General features: G+C 40.7%; 1 protein-coding gene across 4 annotated transcripts in view; it reads left to right on the top strand.

The window, feature by feature from the left end:
• C1H12orf50 (chromosome 1 C12orf50 homolog) overlaps positions 1–1,704 on the top strand; it is a 31,658-nt gene extending 29,954 nt beyond the window's left edge. For 3 of the 4 annotated variants that reach the window (XM_032789158.2, XM_032789159.2, XM_032789157.2), the window contains 2 exons: positions 53–145; positions 1,468–1,704. In XM_032789158.2, coding sequence (XP_032645049.1) covers positions 53–145; positions 1,468–1,493 — 119 coding nt within the window. In that variant the 3' untranslated portion in view covers positions 1,494–1,704. The remainder of the gene's footprint in view (positions 1–52; positions 146–1,467) is intronic. The other variant, XM_075066846.1, reaches the window with a different exon arrangement.
• The last annotated feature ends 16,133 nt before the right edge of the window (positions 1,705–17,837 follow it).

Genomic DNA, 17,837 nt, shown 5'->3' with positions numbered 1-17,837 from the left:
TGTATTGTAATTGCAACTGAAAATGTAAATCAAGAAATATATTTCCTTACAGACAAAGGGACTGCAGCATCCTATAATTCACCAGCATGGAGAAAAAGAAGCCCACATACAAAAGCATACTCTAAATCTGAAAAAATCCATTCAGGTACCTATTTGACAGCATTACTTTCAGTGCACTGTAATATATTAAAGTTGACATATCTGTTTTAATTCTCTCTCCAGCTAGAATCTGGAAGAAGCTTCTACCTAGGCACCTATCTTAAGACTGCTGGTTTCTAAGAGGTGCTGAAAAATTCAAGATAGTTGTCTGCCCGTTTGTTTTGAGACCACCTCCTTTTACCCAATAACTCATGCTTTCCCACTTTTGGCAAGATACATGACTTCCTCTAAAGGCAGGAGTTACTATGATGTTGTTACTGTATGGAGTAGCTATTGGCTTGCAGTGCTGGACAAGTAATATGGTTATGCAATCCACATTACTACAGTGTGGATCTTTGCCCCCTTCAGTGGTTTGTCCAAAGAGGACCTTAATGAGAATGCAACAGCTGCAAGCTAGGGGACTAAGTCCTGTAGCTCAAGCAGTAGAGCTGATGCACTCAATGCAGGATGTCTTGATACCCTCTGACTATCCATGGTGGGTTGTCATCACAATTGGCATCCTTCCTCATCCTCCTTTTGCTTTCTAAGACTTCTGTTTACCAAGGTATTTAAGCACATGCCTAACTGAAACCATATTAGTAGTGGGCTACTTAGACTTAAAGTTAGTCAATGCTCAAGTACCTTGCTGAACTGAAACCTAAGTCCATACATCTTCACTGCAATGTCTGTATCAGACTCGAAGCCCTTCCCAATCCATATGTGGCAATACAGCAGTGGAGCTTGTGGAATCTCTGTGGTCCTCCCATGGTCCCCAGCTATGGAAATTGCTAGGTGATGCAAGGCAAGTTCTTATTCCTCTGTGGCATACAGTCTTATATGGTCTTCAAGACTGCTAGTTTCAGAAGATATCTTTTAAATAGTCTGCGAACACCCACAGACCTGTGAACTGAATTGCTCTTAAATTCCGGAAATGATGTCCCTGAGTGAATCAATGTTTCCACTGCTGGATCAGGCTTCAGTAGTGGTCTGATTGTAGTTACTAAATAATCTCTGCCATTCAAGTTTTCCCATTTACAAAGTTGCCCACATTTTCCCAAAAGTTATTGCATAAATTCTATATGTGATATGCATTTTTAATGTGCACACACACACACACATTCACACTGCTTAAAGATCTGTTTGTGAAGATGTTGGGGAAAAAAATCTGCGTAACATTTTAAAAATGCATCAGTTATATTGAGTGAATATTTTCTCTTTATTTTAATTGTTATAAGTGCTAAATGCTTAAATACTGAATAAGTCTTTAAACAGACATGGACATTTATAAAAATAAATTATACAAAAATATGCCATGTATTTTGATTACAGATCCAAAAAGAAATGGAAGCAAGTAAAAAAAAGAAAGAAAGAGACTTTGAGAAAATAAAGAAGTGAAGCACAATCCATCATACAATTTACAATAAAAAATGATAAAAATGCAAATTCAAGGAATGAGATTATCACATGCTTCACACTGGAGATTCAAAGATGATAAAATGCAAATTCTGAAAGTAAGATGCAGGAAGTGTACACTGTATGTTTTCAAAACTGATAAAAATGCAAATTAAAAAAACCTACATACTGCTTGTGTATTTATGAGGTCTGCAGTCTATTCAGTCTATTGTTGAAGTTTAACCTAGTTTGAAAGTTGGACTATTCAAGTCATTTTTAACTGTGATCCTGGCTGTAAAGTACAGATTGATGCTAAACCAGATCTTTGATCTCTACAGAGAAAAGATCCTTGAATGCAGCCTCCTTCCATTTTGTTTGCCCAATTGCTGTAAGGCAGTGTTTCCCAAACTTGGGACGCTGCTTGTTTAGGGAAAGCCCCTGGTGGCCAGGCTAGTTTGTTTACCTACTGTGTCCACAGGTTCGGCCGATCGTCGCTCCCACTGGCCGTGGTTCACTACTCCAGGCCAATGGGAGCTCCTGGAAGCAGCGGCCAGTACGTCCCTCGGCCTGCACTGCTCCACACCCCTGAGTGATTTGTTATACTGAAGTAAATACTAGTGTGTACAAGCCCTTTGGTAAATGTTAACCTAAAGGAAGACATTACAAACATGATCCCATATTCATTTCCACTTTAAGTCTTAGTCATTGACAAAAAAAAAATCTTTAAAGAATAAATATAGAGCTTTAGGTACTGAATACTTCTGGTGAGGTGCTAAGTGCTTTTAACTACCACTGAAGTCAACTGGAATTGAGAGTTTTCAGCACTTTACAGTATCACATCCCTAGCTTAGGTCTTTGTCACAGCTGGAGAATAGTTTTAGGATTAATTAAAAAACAAAAAGAAACAAACAAAAATGGAACTATATTTGATATTGTTATTTCCAAATCACCAGCGCCTCTCCTACTATGTTACTTAATCCTCTTATCTGATTGTCTTTAGGTATGTCTGTACTACCTGCCGGATCGGCAGGCATCAGTCGATCTAGCAGGGGTTGATTTATTGCGTCTAGTCTAGACATGATAAATCAACCCCTGAGCGCTCTCCCATTGACTCATGTACTCCAGCACCACGAGAGGTGCAGGTGGAGTCGATGGGGGAGTAGCTGCAGTCAACTCACCGCAGTGAAGACACCGCGGTGAGTAGGTCTAAGTATGTTGACGTCAGCTACATTATTCACATAGCTGAAGTTGCGTAACTTAGATTGATCCCCCTTCCCTCCCCGATGTAGACCTGGCCTTTGTCTTTAGTACCCCATTAAGCACTTAGTGGGAATTAAGGAAAATCAGCATTTCGCACAAACAGACCCATACGTTGCATTGTTTTCCAGATCATATTTTTCAAAGCAGAATTATACTAGTAATAAAATAGGTTAGGCATTTTAGGCACCTGAAATAGGTTAGGTATTTTAGATAGTTAGCAGACTAAAAAATGCCATCGCCTGTATTTTATAAGAACCTGCAAAAACTCCCATCCTGAGACCCTACATTTCAGAGCACTAACTCTGTGGTATAAACAGCATTGTAACATGAAATAAGCTATATTTATATAAGTAATAAATCAAAATCTCTCTTTAGTGTACACCCAAAGGACCAGCACAAATTTGTTGCCTTGTACAGCTTTTCTTTAAACTTTGAACAAAATTGTACCAGAAACTTTGGTGATACTTTAATATAGGGATTTAAGGCAGTGAGCTCCTAATGGAGGTGATCATTAGTACAGATTTTACAGCATATATATGTTTAATTTCAAAAACTAAAAATTAAGAAGAATATAAATGGATTTGATTGTGAAAAAGTATAATCAGAATTGTAGTCACTAGAGGTCAGTATAGCCATAGGAATGGAATCGAATCACTGAAAATGTGATTTTACTAACTTTCTTAAACATATAGGGTCTGATGCTAATTTGTAGTAAAATCCCTTTTGTGCTACTTTGGCATGAGTTTAAAGTGAGTGGAAAAGACCCATTGCAAATCCACTTATAGAGAGGGACTCACTACTTGGTGCAGAGCTGTCGTAAAGCCTCTGCATCAGCCCTGGACCCTTTGCCTACTGGAGAGGGCTATGGGAAGCAAAGGCTGCTTTAATCTATACAAGGAGACATACCAGCCCTTGCATGGTCCCAGAATTTGGGGAGCACAACAGTGCCATAAAGTCAGCGTTGTCCCCTCTCCATCCCTGGCTCACACACAGGAATGAGGAAGCTGAGACTCAGACCCATATGAGTTTGACATTATGATTTCTTGCAGATGAAAATACACATGGAAACGTACTGCTGTGAAGTACAAACTTTGAAACACTATGTTCTAACTATAATGCATTTTAAAGCAGAGTGATAGAGGGCACTTAAATATAGATGAGGTATGTTTATAATATTTGCAAATAAAAAAGAAAAGACATCTGGAACAATGGACATTCTGGGGCCTAATTCTAGCCTTGATGCTCTTGCCTAACTTGTATTAACAGAGGTGAGAGTCACAATGGAGAACTGCCACTAAGGATAGCTTCCAGTTGTGCACCATCTAGTGCATCTGGTTCATTACAGTGGTAGTGTATGTTCTAGATGTTACCATATCTGAACGCGTTGCTTCCAAATGAAGTAAAATGTGAGGTCAAAATCTGTTTGGGCTTATTAAAACTGTTTGGACAGCAGGATATTTTATTCCAGGTTTCTGGAAGTTTCCTGAGACTCGATAATAAGGTACACTACCATGAACTTTATTAAGCATTTTTGTACTGAATGCACACAAGGCTAAGTACATGCACAGGTCTGTTCTGGCATACACTGGGCAATATACAGATGGATTCTCTAAGATCAGTCTAGACATCTGGAGGGAACCCACTTAGAACAATCCATCCTTACTTTTGCTAACTGTAAAAACAGGCTTCTGTTCATGTGTTATAGTTTCCAAAACCAATCAGTAGCCTATGGTCTGTTTATTGAAGCTCAGGCAACTCACTGGGCCTGGCACAGAGCAGCTCAGCTCAGGTGGAAGTGCTGTCAGGAAAGGTCTGATAGGGGAGATATAATTATATCACCACTTTTCAGAACTGGGTCAAGATGCAGGGGCCAGTTGTACGAAGTATTTAGGCACCTACAGATTTAGATAGGCACCTAATGGGATTTTTGAAAAGCTCCTAAACAGGTTAGATGCCTATCTCTCATAAGAGCGAAAGAGAAAGAGAAACTGCTGAGCTTCAGTTCATCTGCAAATTTGACACGATCAGCTCAGGATTAAACAAAGACTGTGAATGGCTTGCCAACTACAAAACCAGTTTCTCCTCCCTTGGTTTTCACACCTCAACTGCTAGAACAGGACCTCATCCTCCCTGATTGAACTAACCTCATTATCTCTAGCTTGCTTGCATACATATATCTGCCCCTGGAAATTTCCACTACATGCATCTGACGAAGTGGGTATTCACCCATGAAAGCTCATGCTCCAAAATGTCTGTTAGTCTATAAGGTGCCACAGGACTCTTTGCTGCTTTTACAGATCCATACTAACATGGCTACCCCTCTGATACTATCTCTCATTGAAAGTCTTGGCTCTGATCATGGCTTAAGTGTACTTGTACTCTGAAAAGGGACTTCGTAAACGGGGGACATTTTCTCACGCAACAGATCTGCTTCCTAAAATTTACACTTGGTAGCAAAATCAACACAGACAAGAGCCTAATTCTATTGGTGGGTGCACATTAGTAACTCAGGATTGTTAACTAAATACCAAATGGAATGCCAAACTCTGCTTGTTACACCTCTGCCATCGCCCTGAGGGCAAAGAGCGTGTAGAGCTGTAACTAAGGGCAGAATCTGAAGACAGTAGTGTTTCCTAGGAGTAAGGGCTTTATCCTACAAGATGTTTGGCACTCCCATTGACTTCAATAGAACTATTCACATGCCTAAAGTTAAGCATGTGATTATGTGCTTTGCTGGATTAGGTCAGAGTGTTTAGCAACTGGCCAGATTGCAAATCTGATAAATAAATTACTGAGAAATAGTTAACACGGAATCACATTATGTAGTCTTTATGGAGCCAATTTTTAGCGTAGGACTGCATTTTAATGAAGTAGATACACCAAAACACCTCATATTTACTTCTTCTATTGGTTAACATCCTTTTATTTTGGTGGCCCAAGTGAGAGTCAGTGTGATAGAGGATAGTTATGTATTCTTGAGGAGCACCACATCAGCAGTGCTTAGAAGTGGAATCTTTGTTCTTCTGGATTGCTCCGCATATTCTTTTATTTTTACATCTGCTGGTGTGTTGAATTCTCTTATGGACTTATCAGAGGTGGTTCTTTTTACCTTGGGCAATCTGGTTCTTTGTTGCTGGCCAAACAGAATTGTATCCAATAGCACTAATCAAGCTGTGAGGGGTGGCCTGAGGAGCTAATAAGAAACAGATATAACTTCTTATGTCAGTTATCATGGAGATACATTGAATGTTCTTGAGTGTCCTAATGAAGTGTTCGATTTTATCCTTAGCTTGTGGCCAATGTGGCAAGATTTTCTAATGATGGAAACCAAGATACACAGCAAATTGTATTAAACTGGGTACTTTAGAATGGTGGGCCATTGTGTGTTTCAATGTCTGCTGATACTTTGTATACTAAAGTCTAGCTTGGCCATCACTGTTTTTTGAAGGTTGGGTTGAGTAGTTCATAGTTACTTACCCCTTGGTAAGCAGCTTGACAAAATCAGTTGGATTTTTATATGGAATTCAGTTTCGTGGTTTAATCTTGGGAATAGGACTTTTTCTGTCAGGAACACTTTGGATTGCAGTGTACTTTGTTGGCCTTCAGGAGTTAAGTCAATTGTGTGATACCACAGGAAATGAGACAAAAGCAGCGTTGTGTAACAGAAGTATACCTTATGAGCTGAGGCTCATAGCTTTGAATGTAAGTTCATCTTTTATGTGATGTTTAAAGAGCTCATTACTCTTGTACTTTTGGCATCTGATGCCATCAACCTGCAGATAAACATTTCCATTACTGCTCTAGCATCATTTCAATAATAGTTTATAACCAGGTGTCCAGAATGGCAGTTCTTATGTGTCAGATGAATCATTTATTGCTTTAGGAACAACATTGTTTGCAGTATTGTTCTAGCCCTGTTGGTCCCTGGATATTAGCGAGACAAGGCAGGTGAGATAATAGCTTTTATTGGACCAATTTATGGTGGTGAAAAAGACAAGGTTTTGAGCTACACAGCATAGGTGCTGACTCTGGATGCTCCAGAGCTGGAGCATCCACAGAGGAAAAAACAGTGGGTGCACAGCACCCACCAGCCAGAGCTGATGGTGTCACCACTGATCAGGTGTTTGGCGACACCCAATCAGCTAATCGGGGGGGGTGCCACTAAACAGCTGTTTGGAGGTGCCACCAAACAGCTGATTGTCTGCTTGGAGAGGGATTTCAGGGACGGCAGAGAGCAGCAAGCAGCTGGTGGGCGGGGGCTTTGGGGAGGAAGCAGAGCAGGGACAGGAAGAGGCAGAGTGAGGGTGGGGCCTCAGGGGGCAGAGTTGGGGCAGCAAAAGGAGCAAGGCTGGGCCTTGGGGAGCAGGTGAAGCAGGGGCAGGAAAAGGCGGAGCAAGGGCGGGGCCATGGGGTGGGGTGGAGTGGGGGCGAGGCAGAGCAGGAGTGGAGCACCCACGGGGAAAAGTAAAACTCAGTGCCTTTGCTACAAAGAGCTCTTCTTTAAGTCTGGGAAAAGTACTCAGAATGTCACAGCTAAATGCCCCATAACAACTAAGTGGGTGAAATCAGATAATCACTACACTATCAAATGAACTCACATGGAAAATGATAAAAGACAAAAACACCAAATTACCCATGGGTGAACATTTATCACAAAATGAGCACTCCATATCTGACCTCTCAGTTTTCATCCTCAAAGGAAACCTGCTCAACACCTTCAAAAGACAAGCCTAGGAGCTTAAAATCATAACTTTGTAGATGCTAAAAATCATGGTCTTAATAAAGACACTGTATTTATGGCTTATTACAACAATATGTAACCCACTAACCCCACCTTTTTGTCCTATGACAGCAGAAATGTTCACCTTGAACTTCACCTTGAATGGTTTCTGAGAATATGTGTTAGCTACTTATGCAAAACAATCTGTTCCAATTTTTATTTAGCTGTGACACTCTTGAGTACTTTTCCTAGACTAGAATAACAGCTCCATGTATCTCAAAAGCTTGTCTCTTTCACCAGCAGAAGATGGTAAAATAAAAGCTATTACCTTACTCACATTGTCTTTCTTAGAAACAACAAGAGAGTTGAGAAAATTTACATGAGCAACTGCTGTTTCTGTGTGTCAGAAGAAGTGGTCTGCAAGACAGATCTTTCCCAAGTGATAAATTACATTATTATGGATATGAATCTTGAGCATTTAATTTGATCAGCAAACCGGTGGCTGAAAACTTTGGTTGTTGAACATGAGTTTCAGTTGTTTGTGATCGGTCACCACCCCGAAGTGACAGTCATATATGCATAGGTGAAAATGTCTGCATCCTCAGATGACAGCAAGACAGAGCTTCCCAAAGGAGCAATACTAAGAATTCCCCTCAGACAAGACTACTGCAGTGTTTCAAGTCTAAAAACTGGCAGATGTTTAATATTTTTTACCTTAAGGCCACAGATACCTGCTGTTTGATTTAAGGCATTAGAAAAGCCATCAGCATGGCTTATGCTGAAATTGCTGCAGAATAAACAGACTCAGAAGTTGAACTCTTTTGTGTTTTCATTGTTTTATTTGCTCTTGCTTGTGTTGCACTATATTAAAGCAATGCTCCTCTGTGATTCACAGCAGATTCTCCTATGCTTATTCCAGCATGAGTGAACCCAATGTGGATACACTGGAGATAGCAGTTTAAAAAGCCTTTATTTAAAAGATGATAGCATAAAGTATACTAACATCATTTAAAAGCTATTTGAATAGTGTAGAACACTCATATTATTGGACTAGAATTCTGCTTTTTTGTTTTATTTTGTGTTTTTGATTTGCATGATAGGAATGTAGGTTTTGTCATATTAGAACAGACTATTCATCTCTCTAGTTTGGTATTAAAAATCTGATCTGATGACATCTTACTCCCAGCAAAACACTGTAATTCTTACTGTCCCTTGTTGCAAACAGCTGATACTCTGAAATAGGAGATTTGATTATCATTTCTCTTTGAATGTACACTTATGTTATGGTTGACCATAAAATTACTCAGTTGTTTTTAACAATTGTCCACATTATTTGACTCAGTGACCTCAGGCAGTGAATTCCATGTGTTTGGTCAGATTCACCTTCCTGGGCTCAAGGGGCTACAGTTTTCAATTTATGCATGCTGTGCTAGAGTGGGGATTCACAGGAACATGGCAACTGCCATACTGGATCAGACCAGTGGTCCATCCAGTTCAGTATCCACTCTCTGACAGCGTTCAGTGTAGGATGCTTTAGAGAAAGATTCAAGTAACTCCAGAGAAGACAGATATGGAATAATTTGTCCAATGGAGAAGTTTCTTCCAGATCTTTTCAGCTTATGCCCTGATGCAGAGAGTTTTGTACTCTTTCTAAATATTTTTCTCATCTTATCTAGTGGAACTATAAATATTTCTGTAATTCATATAAATGTCCAATCCTTTATTGAATATTATTAAATTCTTAGTCTCAATGATCTAGTGTGGCAATTAGTTCCACAGGTTAATTGTTTATTTTGTAAAATAATTTATTTTATTTTCATCAGTTTTAAATTGGCTGCCGTTCACTTTAACTGAATGTCCCCCTTTTCTGTCTGGCATTATACAAAAGGGTAACTATGAGCTCCTGATTTATATTCTCTTTGTGAATCATTATTTTGTATACCTCTGTCATGGCCGTTGTATATGGCAGATATAGCACAAATCCTTGATTAGAAACACAGACATGCACACAAGGTTGAAGCGCTGACTCTGTCTTTTAATACAGAAGAAGAAAGAAACTGAGTATTATGCAACAACAGTTTCAACATAAAAAAACTGCTTAAAGAACTATAACTGGAAATTCATATAAACAGATTCATCACTCTGCTGAGTACATTCAGGTATATAACATCTGTCCTGACCATTGAAATGAAATAGGCAAAACACCTTTAGAAGTACTTTAGAAACAGCCAAATGTCCAGTTGCATGTCAAGCCTTGCAGGCAGCTTACGTTCTCTTTCTGGAGAGTGTCTGCCGACATTATGAACACTTCCATGATGAAATACCGTGTCTGCAGAAATGTCTGACTCAGATGTTCCCTCAGATGATGCTGGTTGCTCAGCACAGCTGCTTTCCGTTATAATGTTATTGGTTGTTGCTTCTAGCCGGGACACTGATGTGGTAACAACTGTTGACTTGCCAAATTTTGCTTCTTTTGTCAGCCACAGAGTCTTGCAATTGGTCAGCATGGTGGCACCAAAACATATTGGGTGCCTTTTGTTCTCTATAGATCAAAGGACCCGTTTGTGCAGTAACAATTACCATAAGCCATTCAGTGGGTCCCTGATAATCACACGCTAACACTATTTGACCCACTTGTAGCTGACAAGGTGCACTAGCCCTCTCACCATAGCTTGACTTATTTGATGATTTGTGACTTGTAGCCAAGCCCTGGCTTTAATATGTACAAGAATGACCTGAGATTTTGGCCCATAAGCAACATTGCCCATGTTTGATTGGACGTGGCATATATCACATTTCAGTATGCTAGTAAGAAGTATGCCAGCTTTTGCTGCACTGACCTCTTCTCATCTGTCATGGATCACAGGACTTATTTAAAAGTTTGTACAAACCTTTCAACCAAGAAAATTTGTGGTTGGGTGTTTTGATGCCAAGGTGATATGGCTAATACATTTTTTTCTTCATGAACCACTGAAACTCTTCTGAACTAAACTGAAAACTGTTGTCACTTGCAGCTTGTTCTTGCAGTCCAGTTCTTGCAAGCAAATTTCAAAGTTTTTCTACTGTCTGTTCAGCTGTGATGGTTTTTATGTGAAAATCTTCTGCCCATTTGGAATGGGTATCCATCTCTACTACATACATCGTTCCCAAAAATGTCCTGCAAAATCAATATGCAGATGTTGTCCAGGAACTGATGGCCATTCTAAGGGCTGTAATTGCACTAGTTTAGGCATGTACTGTGCCTTTTGGCATCCCAAACATAGTTTAGCAAGATGCTCTATTTGTTGCTCAATGCCTGGCCACTGTATGACACTTCTGGTGGGTGCCTTAATTTTACCTATCCCTAGGTGACCTATGTGGCAGTCTTCTAAGACTATTGTATTCAGTTTAGTAGATATAATAATACAAATTCCACACATGACACATCCTTGATGTATGGTAACTCACCTTTGTATGCGTAAAAAGGTGCCAGATTAGGGCTGTCATTTACTGTCCTCCAGAGTGGTTTCGTAAACGTGATCTAGTGTGGCTTTCCTCTTGCTTGATCAAACGACAAGTCATTGGGGCACGCTTAATCTAAAAAAGTTGACAAATTTTTTGATTCTGGCTCTATTATAGGTTGAAGTCACAGGCAAGCAGAAAAGCCTGTCTGCGTTACCATGAATTTCTGTTCTTTTGAATTCAATGTCATAAACATAACTGCTAAGAAGAGAGGCCAGAGTTGCAGATGTGCTGCATTTAGAAACTACCTTCCTCGGATGAAGGATTGCTGCTAGAGCAATGGTTCTCAAACTTTTGTACTGGTGACCCCTTTCACATAGCAAGCTTCTGAGTTCGACCCCCCCTTATACATTAAAAACATTTTTTTATATATTTAACATAATTATAAATGTTTGATGCAAAGCAGGATTGGGGTGGAGGCTGACAGCTCACGAACCCCCATGTAATAACCTTGTGATCCCCTGAGAGGTCCTGACCCCCAGTTTGAGAACCCTTGTGCTAAAGGTTGGTGGTCCATGACAAGAATTGAGTTTCCTTCCCTATAGTAGATACTGGTTGAATTTCTTCATACCTCATACCTTCGTCTATTTGTGCACAGTTACTGTGACACCTCATACCCCATGCCTTTTTGTCTCTGTGTGCATAGTTACAGAGCCTACACTCTGATCACTTAGATGCTAATTAGTGACCCAGGAGAACCTGATTGAGATAATTATCTGATCAGGCTGGTGGGTTGGGTGAGGTAAGAACTCAGTTGGTCTCCATCAGCCTAACACTGATAAAAGAGGCACAGGAAGGGAGTGCAAAGGAAGAGAGGGGAAAACAGGGCTTGCTGAGTCTAGTCATATAGAGACCTCAGAGTAGGGAGTCCTCTATTCCCCTCAGGTCCTGTTGGAAGAGCCTAAAGCTCAGTAAATAATGTAAATAGGTGGGACTGTGGGGGACTGTGGTGGTATTGGTGAAGGGGAATTGAAATAAAGTTTCACCGAGAGCATACCAAGTGGAGTCCATATGGTTTCATCAGGGAAGAGAACAGGCCAGTGTGACAGATACATTCTGCTGCTGTGAAAGATTGGGAAGCAAATGCTTTGGATCTCTCACTGCCATCTGGCATGGAGTGTGATAAAATGTCCCCCCATTCTATGTGAGGAACAATCACGTGCTAATGTGAGCAGGATGTGACCGATTGTTTTGCTTCCAGGAATCCATTTTGACACTCACAAGACCGTACCCACTTTTGACCAATCTGCAACAAACACTTCAGCAGATGCAACACAGTTGCTAGGTTTGGCACAATTTTCTATAGTAGTTAATAAATCCTAAAATGATTGAAGTTGTGCCACGTTGTTTGGCAGTGGAGCTTCCAGGACTGCTTTAATCTTCTGCTGAGATTTAGGTGGGCTTTGTGCATCAATAACGTGCCCACAATAAGTTATTGAGTCCTTGAGAAAAATCACATTTTATGCAATTGGCTCATAACCCATATTCTTCTAGACATTTCAATATCCTTTTACGAGATTCTAGATGTTCTTTGTCATGTCCACCAGTCACAATAATGTCATCTAAATCAATGGTTCTCAACCAGGGGTACATGTACCTTTGGGGTACATAGAGGTCTTCAATTCATTTAGATACTTGCCTAGTTTTACAACAGGCTATCTAAAAACCACTAGTGAAGTCAGTACAAACTCAGGTTTCATAAAAACAATGAGGAGTCCTTGTGGTGCCTTAGAGACTAACAAATCTGTTTGGGCATAAACTTTCACAGGCTAGAACCCACTTGATCAGATGCATGAAGTGAAAAATACAGGAGCAGATATAAATACATGAAAGGATGAGGGTTGTTTTACCAGGTGTGATGTCAGTCTAACACGATAAATCAATTAACAGCAGGATACCAAGAGAGGAAAAATAATTTTTGAAGTGGTAAGAGAGTGGCCCATTACAGACAATTCACAAGAAGGTGTGAGTAACAGTAGGGATAAATTAGTATTGGGGAAATTGAGTTTAGGTTTTGTACTGACCCAACCACTCCCAGTCTGTATTCAGGCCTAATCTGATGGTATCCAGTTTGCAAATTAATTCCAGTTCTGCAGCTTCGTCTTGGAGTCTGTTTTTGAAGGGTTTTTCTTGTTGAAGAATTGCCACTTTTAGGTCTGTTATTGAGTGACCAGAAAGACTGAAGTGTTTTCCTACTGGTTTTTTAATGCTATGATTCCTGATGTCAGATTTGTGTCCACTTATTCTTTTGCGTAGAGACTGTCCAGTTTGGTGAATGTACATGGCAGAGGGGCGTTGCTGGCGCATGATGGCATATATCACATTGGTAGATGTGGAGATGAACGAGTCCCGGATGGTGTGGTTGATGTGATTAGGTCCTATGATGGTGTCCCTTGAATAGATATGTGGACAGAGTTGGCATCGGGCTTTGTTGCAAGGATAGGTTCCTTGGTTAGTGTTTTTGTTGTGTGGTGTGTGGTTGCTGGTGAGTATTTGCTACAGGTTGGGGGTCTGTCTGTAAGCGAGGACTAGCCTGTCTCCCAAGGTCTGTGAGAGTGAGGGATCATCCTTCAGGATAGGTTGTAGATCCTTAATGATGCGCTGGATAGGTTTTAGTTGGGGGCTGTAGGTGATGGCTAGTAGCGTCCTGTTACTTTCTTTGTTGGGCCTGTCTTGTAGTAGGTGACTTCTCGGTACCCTTCAGGATCTGTCAATCTGTTTCTTCACTCCACCAGGTGGGTACTGCAGTTTTAAGAATGCTTGATAGAGATTCTGTAGGAGTTTGTCTCTGTCTGAGGGATCGGAGCAAATGCGGTTGTATCTTAGTGTTTGGCTGTAGACAATGGATTGTGTGGTCTAGATGAAAGCTGGAGGCGTGTAGGTAAGTATCACGATCAGTAGGTTTCCGGTATAGGGTGGTGTTTATGTGACCATCACTTATTATTACTGTAGTGTCTAGGAAGTGGACCTCTTGTGTGGTCTGGTCCAGGCTGAGGTTGATGGTAGAGAGGAAATCATTGAAATCTTGGTGGAATGCCTAAAAGGTCTCCTTCCCATGGGTCCAGATGATGAAGATGTCATCAATGTAGTGCAAGTAGAGTAGGGGTGTAAGGGGACAAGCTCTGAGGAAGCATTGGTCTAAGTCAGCAATAAAAATGTTGGCATACTGAGGGGCCATGCAGGTACCCATATTTATACTGCTCTGTATACTATACACTGAAATGTAAGGGAATGTTTATATTTATACTCCAATTGATTTATTTTATAATTATATGGTAAACATTAGAAAGTAAGCAATTTTTCAATAATAGTGTGCTGTGACACTTTTGTATTTTCATGTGATTTTGTAAGTTTTTAAGTGAGGTGACACTTGGGGGCATACAAGACAAATGAGACTCTTGAAAGGGATGCAGTAATTTAGAAAGGTTGGGAGCCACTGATCTAAATAAGACTGTATCCTTGGAATATCTTGCAAATCATGGTCCATTGCCATACAGCAGAAGCTGAAGCAATACCAAACACTAGCCTTGTTTGGTGATTGTAAGGTACGCCTTAGACTCTTCCGCAACATGTAGGTAGACCTGGGACAAATCAGTATTGCTGAATCATTTTCCCCCTACCTATGTAGCAAAAGTGTCTTCAATTTTCAACTTTTAGTACAGGGTTTATGGTGACCTTAAAATCTCCACACATCCTTACTAGATTTTTTTCTTTTTTTTTTTTTTTTCTTTTACAGTTGGAATGATAGGAGTTCCCCACTTACTCCAGGTCATTTTTGAAAGTATGTCCTGTCTTTCCGGACGTTCCAATTCAGCATCTACTTTCGAGTGATGCCTGTAAGGAACAGGTTAAGCTTTGTGAAACTTGGGCTGCACTTTATCAACGAGGAGTATTTTAGCTTTCATATGCTTTAGAGTTCCTATGCCCTCCTTGAATACACCTGGTGCCTGACTTAGTATCCCTTCCAGATGCTGTTTAACTGTTTTAGTCGGTTCTGCTGAAAGTAACCGCTGTAACCATTCACAACCCCAAAGGGTCAGTTCCCCCTTTTCAGTGATGTATAAGTCTAATAAACGTTGCTTAATTTTGTACTCCACATTCACTTGTGTGACTCCAATTAGCACTGTCTTTTTTCTTGTACATTTATGTGTCATTGGTGTCTCCCTTATTTTGATATTTTTAAAAGTTTTCTCATATTCTGAACATGAGATAACGGACACTGTGCAGCCTGTGGCCAATTTCAGTTTAAGCATTTTTCCCACCACCTGGAGTGTCAACCAGATTGCTGACTTGTCATTTTTGCTCACACTATGTATATTCAGGTTGACTACTCCACTCCTGCAGTCTGTGTCACTGCTGCCTGTGTCTACAGAACATACATTGATATTCTTTTTTTCTGTTCCCTCTATTAGGGCTCCCACACCCTCCCTTGGTTCTTGTTCCGCAGATAGACAGCAGAAGGTCAGAGTTTAAAGTGCAGGCAATACAATGTTTATTGGGGTTAACAAGCCAGCTTAACCACAGTTCTTTAGACCAGTAAAGCTTCCTTCTCTCCCTCCTCCTTCTTGGTAGGTTTAATTATACCTGTAGTGCTTGGCCCTGGTACCACCCCATACAACTTATGGTCATATTCCATTTTGGAGGGTCTTGAGTCTGGGGGCTTTGGTACCACCTCTTTTGTACCCCATGGGAGGGGTAGGGAGTGAGATTGTGTTCCGACCAGAGTCACCTTTTCTTTGGCTTTTAGTGTTTCTCATAGCTGTCCCCCATTCCCCTTGCCCCTCCCAACTAACCTTGTCTTGAAAGAAGAGTTGAGGCAGAACTGTCCTTCAATTGTACATTAATCGTGTATTGTACACAATCATATATTAAACTCCCACCATATCCAGAAACACTTTAACTCTATTTCTTATCGTTTCTCACTGTTCTAAAAAAACCATCTGGCTGTTGGCAGAAGCAACGCACATTCTTTGTTCCTTGTTCATGTATGTTAGTATAAGACACAAATAACTGTATTTTAAAAAACCTCAAAATTCAAATGGGCAAACAAACCCCAAAATTCTGTCTCTGGCAAATAAACAAACCTAAATCTATATTACCATCACTAACACCCTGATTTGGTTTCTTCCACATTTCTCTTAGTGCAACGAACCGCTTGTGCCCTTTTTTTTTATTACAGCTTCTGCAATATACGTCTTTAATTTGGCAATCAGAAGGTGAGCAGAACCCTTTTCCCCACCTATAACGTGTCTGTCTGCTGAGTGGACTGGCTTTTGCCTTGGGTTACAGATAGTTTATGCATTCCTACTTTTGCTTTAACTCTGGTATACAATCCTATCACATCCCTTGCTGAAGTTTCCATCGCTACTCCAATTTCTACTGTGTATTTAAAGGTTAGATTTTTCCTCAGAAAAGAGCCTTTTCTGCGTGCTTTCATTAAGCAGTCCACACACAAATCTATCTCTTTGGGCCTTATTAAGCCCATCCTTAAAAGCACAGTGTTCTGACAATCATTTTAACTCTATTGCAAAGGAGAAAATAGATTCACCTTCAAGTTTATTCTGCTTATGAAACCTGAACCTTTCTGATATAATCAGGGGCTTGGATGCCAAGTGCTCTTGAACAATTTGCACTATCTCTTTAGAGGTTTTGCTTGCTGGCTTCTCTGGGGCAATCAGACTGCAAACTAAACTGTATGTTTTCCCACCCATCACACTCAGTAATGCTGCTACATGTTTTTCTGAGGGAATTTCATTCATTTCAAAGTACTATTCCAGCCTCTCTCTCTACATGAGCCAGTGCTCCATGGCCCTGTCAAAGGCCTCCATTTTTCCAATATAGCCTGCCTTTCCACCTCACTGCTATTAGTTCAGTACTGTAATTTGGAGTTCACACAGTGGCAGCAGAGCCTTTCGCCCTGGTCTGCAAGCAATATCACAGATTGTTTTGCTACTCTGATAAATAGAAGATTCTTGAAATCTTTGTCGCCAGCTATTGTGTGTGGCAGATACAGCACAAATCCCTGATTAGAAACGCAGACAGGTACAAGAGGTTGGAGCCCTGACAGCTGTCTCTCTCTTGTGATACAGAAGAAGAAAGAAACATAGTAACCACTATATAATAGATTCCACATAAGCAACTACTTAAAGAACTATAACTGTGAATTCATATAAACAGATTCAATACATTAAAATATGTCACAAACCTGCAATAAAAGCCTGCTGGTAGTACTGCTGCCTGCCTTCCTCACATGGCTAAGAATACAACATAACACATTGGAAAGGATAATCTGACCTACTACTATTACACGTTAATGGGTTCTAATTTACCTGTAACCACGCAAGAAATGGACATGGGCATCATTGTGAACAATTCTGCTCAATATGGAGCATTGGTCAAAAAAGCAAACAGAAAGATAGGATGTGAAAGGAAGGGGCATTACAGTGTGTTCTGCTCTGGTCAGTCCACATCAAAAAGGGTTCAGAGACAGAGAACATGATGTCCATATATGGAGAAAATGAAAAGACTGGGACAATTTAGTTTAAAGAGGAGATAATTTAGGTGGGCAGGAGTGCAGCTTGAAATTTGATCTAGGGCTCCAGGAGAGGACCACTACAGAGACTGTCCAGTAGAGATGCTGAGCTAATGCCAGGGCGGGTGCAAGGATGTTTCGTGCCCTAGGTGAAACTTCCACCTTGCGCACCCCCCTCCCCGAGCCCTGTGGCAGCTCTCTGCCCCGCCTCCACCCTGAGGCACCCCCCCCACAGCAGCTCCCCCCACTCCACCCTGAGGCACTCCCCCCGGCCCAGGGAGCCGTGTGGCAGCT

Source organism: Chelonoidis abingdonii, chromosome 1, assembly GCF_003597395.2.
Source record: "Chelonoidis abingdonii isolate Lonesome George chromosome 1, CheloAbing_2.0, whole genome shotgun sequence".
NCBI classification, from domain to species: Eukaryota; Metazoa; Chordata; order Testudines; family Testudinidae; genus Chelonoidis; species Chelonoidis abingdonii.
Note: the sequence above shows the minus strand (reverse complement) of the source record. Positions and strands in the feature narration are given on the sequence as shown.